General features: G+C 42.7%; 1 protein-coding gene and 1 non-coding gene across 2 annotated transcripts in view; both read right to left on the bottom strand.

The window, feature by feature from the left end:
• Positions 1-4,351: 4,351 nt before the first annotated feature.
• Fmr1nb (FMR1 neighbor) overlaps positions 4,352-5,821 on the bottom strand; it is a 28,927-nt gene continuing 27,457 nt past the window's right edge. Inside the window, exon 6 of the mRNA XM_031374221.1 lies at positions 4,352-4,491. Within this exon, the coding sequence (XP_031230081.1) occupies positions 4,475-4,491 (17 nt within the window). The 3' untranslated portion in view covers positions 4,352-4,474. The remainder of the gene's footprint in view (positions 4,492-5,821) is intronic.
• Positions 5,114-5,220, bottom strand: LOC116095667. The gene has a single exon (XR_004120680.1). It is a non-coding gene; the product is annotated as a U6 spliceosomal RNA (small nuclear RNA).

The raw sequence follows: 5,821 nt of genomic DNA, 5'->3' as shown, positions 1-5,821 counted from the left end.
GTGTAGCAGAACAGGCTCCTCCCCCTCCATCTAGGTGAAGGGAGCCCCACAAACAAAACATACTGGATGAGATCTAGCTGCTGAGAATTCGAAAAAAAACACACCTGAAACCCTTATCCCCAAAATATTCATGTTTCTTTAAATCCCTGTACTTCTCTCTAGCAGGAACACCTGAAACAATGTTCACACTTTTTAACCCAAAATTGTTCTGAGATTTTTCAATTTGTTTAAAATTTCTTTGAAGCTTCAAATATCATATTTAATCTGCCTCCCACAGGTCAAACCAACGATGTTAATAACCATTATTTAATTCTTAATTAAAATAATACTATCTACTTAAGCCAGTTTCTTTTTACAGACAAGCTGTTACTGCCTTTCCGAGATACATGATTAACATGGTGTTTTCTTTCTCAGCTACCAAAAGCAGATAACTCTGAACTCTTCCCTCTGCTTTCCTTAATACAACACAGGTAACTCCCCAATTAAGGATTCCTTCCAGGACTAAAATTTCTTCAACACCCTTGCCTGTTTTCTAGGACCACGGCACAGACCTCTGATGGGCTCCCAATCAAAGTGTTATAGACTCAACATATACAACACTCCCCCTATGCAGTGTTCTGCTCTGTTATGATTATCCTACATGCTTTTTATTTTTTAGTTTCTTTCTCCTTTTTCCCATTTTTTATTGGTTATTTTATTTATTTACATTTCAAATGCTATCCCCCTTCCCAGTTTCCCCTGCACAAACCCCCTATCCCCTCCTCCCTTCCCCATCTGCCCACCCACTCCTGCCTCAGTGGCTAGTGTTCCCCTATCCTGGGTCATCAAGCCTCCACAGGATTAAGGGGCTCCCCTCCCAGTGATGCCAGATAAGGCAATTTTCTGCTACATATCCAACTGGAGCCATGGGTACCCCCTTGTGTACTCTGCTACATATGCAGCTGGAGTCAAAGCCCCTCCCATGCTCTTTGGTTGGTGGTTTAGTCCTTGGGAGCTTTGAGGGGGTCAGGTTGGTAGATATTCTTCCTATGAGGTTGCAAATCCCTTCATTTCCTACAGTCCTTGCCCTAACTTCTCCATTGGCATCCCCACGCTCAGTCCAATGTTTGGCTGTGTATATCTGCATCTGTATTGGTCCAGCTCTGGCAAAGCCTCTCAAGGGACAGCTATACAGGACTTCTGTCAGTAAACACTTTGGCATCAGCAATAGTGTCTGGGTTTGGTGTTTAGCAGATAGGATGGATCCCTAGGTGAGGCAGTCTCTGGATGGCCTTTCCTTCAGTCTCTGCTTCACACTTTGTCCCTGCATTTCCTTTTGACAGGAGGAATTCTGGATTAATATTTTGGAGGTGGGTGGGTGGCCCCATCCTTCAACTGGAGGCCATGCCTATCAACTGGATATGGTCTCTACAGGTTCTATCTCCCCTTTGTTGGGTATTTCAGCTAAAGTCCTCCCTGTTTGGTCCTGAGAACCTCTTGGGTCCCTGGCATCTGGGAATTTCTAATGGTTACCCCCAGTTCCCGCTCTCACACTGCTACACACCTCCACTCAAATTCCTGGCCCTTTGTACTTCTCCTATCTCTTCCTGCATTTGATCCTGCCCCTTTCCCTCCCCCTCCTCTCTCTCTCCAAGATCCCTCTCTCTACTTCCCAGAGATTATTCTCTTCCCCCCTACTGAGTAGGAATGTAGCATCCACACTTTGGTATGATCTTTCTTTTTGGGTTTCATACGGTTTGTGAGTTGTATCGTGGGTATTCCAAGATTCTTTTTGGCTAACATACACTTATCAGTGAGTACATACCATGTGTGTTCTTCTGTGATGAGGTTACCTCACTCAGGATGATATTAGTTCCATCCACTTGCCTAAGAATTTCATGAAGTCATTGTTTTTAATAGCTGAGTAGTACTCCATTGTGTAAATGTACCACATTTTCTTTATCCATTCCTCTGTTGAGGGACATCTGGGAGGTTTCCAGCTTCTGGCTTTTATAAATAAGGCTGCTATGAACATAGTGGAGCATGTGTCCTTGTTATATGTTCAAGCACCTTTTAGGTATATGCTCAGGAGTGGTATAGCTGGGTCCTCAGGTAAAACAATTACCAATTTTCTGAGGAACTGCCAGACTGATTTCCAGAGTGGTTGTACCAGCTTGTAGTGCCACCAGGAATGGAGGAGTGTTCCTCTTTTTCCACATTCTCACCAGCATCTGCTGTCACCTGAGTTTTTTATTTCAGCCATTCTGACTGGTGTGAAGTGGACTCTCAGGGTTGTTTTGATTTGCATTTCCCTGATGACTAAGTATTTCTTTAGGTGATTCTCAGCCATTTGGTATTCCTCAGTTGACAATTCTTTGTTTAGCTCTGTACCCCATTTTTAACAGGGTTACTGGGTTCTCTAGAGTCTAACTTCTTGAGTTCTTTGTATATTGGATGTTAACCCTCTATCAGATGAAGGATTGGTAAATATCTTTTCCCAATCTGTGGATTGCCGTTTTGTCCTATTGACAGTGTCCTTCGCATTACAGAAGCTTTTCAATTTTATGAGGAGCTATTTGCCAATTTTTGATCTTAGAGCATAAGGCTCAGCTGTTAAAGGCTAGGCTCACAACCAAAAATATCCTACATGCTTATGTCTACAAAAAGGGGAAAGATAGAACTGCTACAGGCCAAACAGGGAGAGACCCACCATCTCCTTGGACCTGCCTAGGACTATGAAGCTGCCTTCATCCAGATGCATCATCTGACTATAGACATTCTAGACAAGAAGTTGCTGAGATCCACAAATGACAACCTTTGGGTCCATCCAGCAACAGATGAACTCTCTTGCCAGAGCCTAATAGTTAGCAAACTTGAGGAAACTTTCATGATAGTAAGGAAAACGTTATGTCTGTGTAGATCATTCAAATGTTGTTTAAGACTGATGTTAATAACCTCACAAACTCTATACAAACTCACTCTCAATTTCAATCTACTGAGCAATTAATTGGTTCAATAATCCCTTGGTTTCCCAGCCCCCACCCCTCACTACCCCTCTGGCCTGTGTTATGTTTTATTTTACACCCCACCCCACTCAAAATTTGTACTACAAATAACATGAGATAGTCACTCCAATGACACCTCCCTTTTATAAAAAGAAATATGAGGAGATGTGGGGCAAGTGGAACCAGGTCACCAGACAGAAAAACTGTTAAGGTCAGGCAGATTAAGGAATTCCAGCAATTCTCATAATTGAGAATGGTGAGTTTTTCAATCTGCTGCCTACCAGGTTCCTGTCCTGGAGCATGTGACCATGACACTCTACTAAGAAGACCATGGCAACTGGTCACATGACATAGAGCCCAGAGTTCTCTATGCTAACGAGGTATCTAGATAACACATCCCCCACCCCCAGTGTTTGGCCAATAAGCTTCCCTTCCTGGACATTTCCTTCCTGCAAAAGGTATTTAATCTCTGGTCCACTGTGAGTAAGTTTTATGCACCTATTTTCCATGACAAATAAACATTTTGGACAAGCAAGGACTGTCTTTCTTACCAAGAACCACCATGGGGAGAAAGCCTTTGTAGTGACAGAGGCCCCCTAAGTCTCCAGCAGAAGGCCTCTCTGACACTCACCCTGAGATACACTGGATTCCCCCTCCCCCAACTCTGGGATCACCACCAGCCCAAGCTCCCAACCCCCATTCTCAACTCTTAGTGGTTCCTAGCATCTGGTGTCCTCAGCCCCAACCTGTGCCATTACTCACCTGGAGAGACAGGGGTTGGAGTCCCCATCTTAGGCTGCATTCTGCCTCCCCTGAATGGTATGTTGGTATGTCCCACAAGCCCTGCATCCTGATGGCAGCAAGGATGGAATGTAGTCTGGCACCTCTGCCTTACTTCTGCCCCAGGGACATATACACACCCCAGCAGCCAGGCAAAACATGGACCCACAGGTTATAGATTATTTTATAAAGAAAAAATGATCTTCTAAAGTTTTATTTTGTCTATGTGTGAATGTGTGATATGTGTGTTGGGGCTGTGTGGTTAAACAAACCCTATGCATGTGAGGAGGCCAACAAAGGAGTTTCAGGTGTCATGTTCTATCACTTCTGGCCTTATTCCCTTGAGGCAGGGCATTTCACTGAACTTGGAGCTAGACTTAGAGCCAGAAGGCTCTAGTGACTGTCTCCAAGTTCCTCCCTCCCCAACAGTGCTGAAGTTAGCATGTGCAGTTAACCCATACTTCTGAGCGTTAGGGATTCAAACTCAGACCCTCATGCTTGCACAGTAAGAACTTGAACCACTGAGCCATTTCTCTGGTCCCAGTAGGAGTATATATTTTTTTAAACAAAAAGAATCCAGATTCTGATTTGATGCATTCAATGAAACTTTAATTTGATTTGAAACTATGACAAAAATTGTCTTTCGAAAGTTAAGTGGATTTGGTTGACTAAGAAAGTCTCCTCTCTTCTGCTATGGCAGATCTGCATTCTCAAGTGGAAAGTAAAGCTATGAGAGAAAAATAGAGAAGAGTTAAGGAACTTGAAAGGACTAATATACACATATATCATAATCTATTATAAAAGTTATAGCAACACAATTTTCTTTTTTATGTTTTTATTTATTTACTTTTATTAGATGTTTTCTTTATTTACAATATTTCCTTTCCCAGGTTTCCCTCCAAAAGAAAAAGGAAAAATAAAATAAGAAAAAAAAGAAACTAAAACAATCCCCTGTTCCCTCCCCCTTCCCCCTGCTCACCACCCCACCTTCTCCTGCTTACTGGCCCTGGCATTCCCCTAAACTGGGGCATAGAGCCTTCACAGGACCAAGAGCCTCTCCTCCCATTGATGACCAACTAGGCCATCCTCTGCTACATATGGAGCTGGAGCCATGAGTCCCACCATATGTACTCTTTGGCTGGTGGTTTAGTCCCTGGGAGCTCTGAGGATACTAGTTAGTTCATATTGTTGTTCGTCCTAAGGGGCTGCAGACCCTTCAGCTCCTTTGGTCCTTTCTCTAACTCCTTCACTGGGGACCCTGTACTTGGTTCAATGGATGGCTGTGAGCCTCTACTTCTGTATTAGTTGGGTACTGTCAGAGTCTCTCCGGAGACAGCTATATCAGGCTCAAAAATATGGAACGCTTCACGAATTTGCGTGTCATCCTTACGCAGGGTCCATGCTAATCTTCTCTGTATCATTCCAATTTTAGTATATGTGCTGCCGAAGCGAGCACGCAACACAATTTTCAAACTAATAAACTGTATATGCTGATCGACATGTCTGATGAACACATGGATCTTATCTTGCACTTTTAGCTGTTTCTTATACTATTGCTCCTTAAATATGTACAATGCAATACTAGAAGGAGTTGGAAAAGGGGACCTCACCTCATAATCATATTCCATGGACTTACATAAAGTCTTAAAGATGTGCCAGCCTTTCCTTGAGTATGTGTTATGGTCAAGACACATTGGTAAGTGTGGCCATGATTATTTATTGACTAGCACAGAGAATTAAGAGTCAAAACAGGACAATTCCATTTCTTTATTTACTGTGACTAGATAAACTATTCTTAAGCAAAGCAAACACTTTGATACTTCTCCTCACTACTTTATTGTCATCAAATATCTCTAGTGGTCATACAGTTTCAGGTGATAAACTTTCTGAAATATTTGCTGTAAAAATAAGTGTCAGTCAAATATATTAATCATAGACATCTAAAGTTAAAAACATCAGTGAGTGCTTCTGTCACTAAACTCTGGCCTCCTGCCCCTCCTATTACCTCTCTCTTCTGATGTCTGCCCCTCCTATTACCTCTCTCTTCTGATGTCTGC

Source organism: Mastomys coucha, chromosome X, assembly GCF_008632895.1.
Source record: "Mastomys coucha isolate ucsf_1 chromosome X, UCSF_Mcou_1, whole genome shotgun sequence".
Lineage (NCBI taxonomy): Eukaryota > Metazoa > Chordata > Mammalia > Rodentia > Muridae > Mastomys > Mastomys coucha.
The sequence above is the reverse complement of the archived record's forward strand: the minus strand, read 5'-3'. Positions and strand labels throughout refer to the sequence as shown.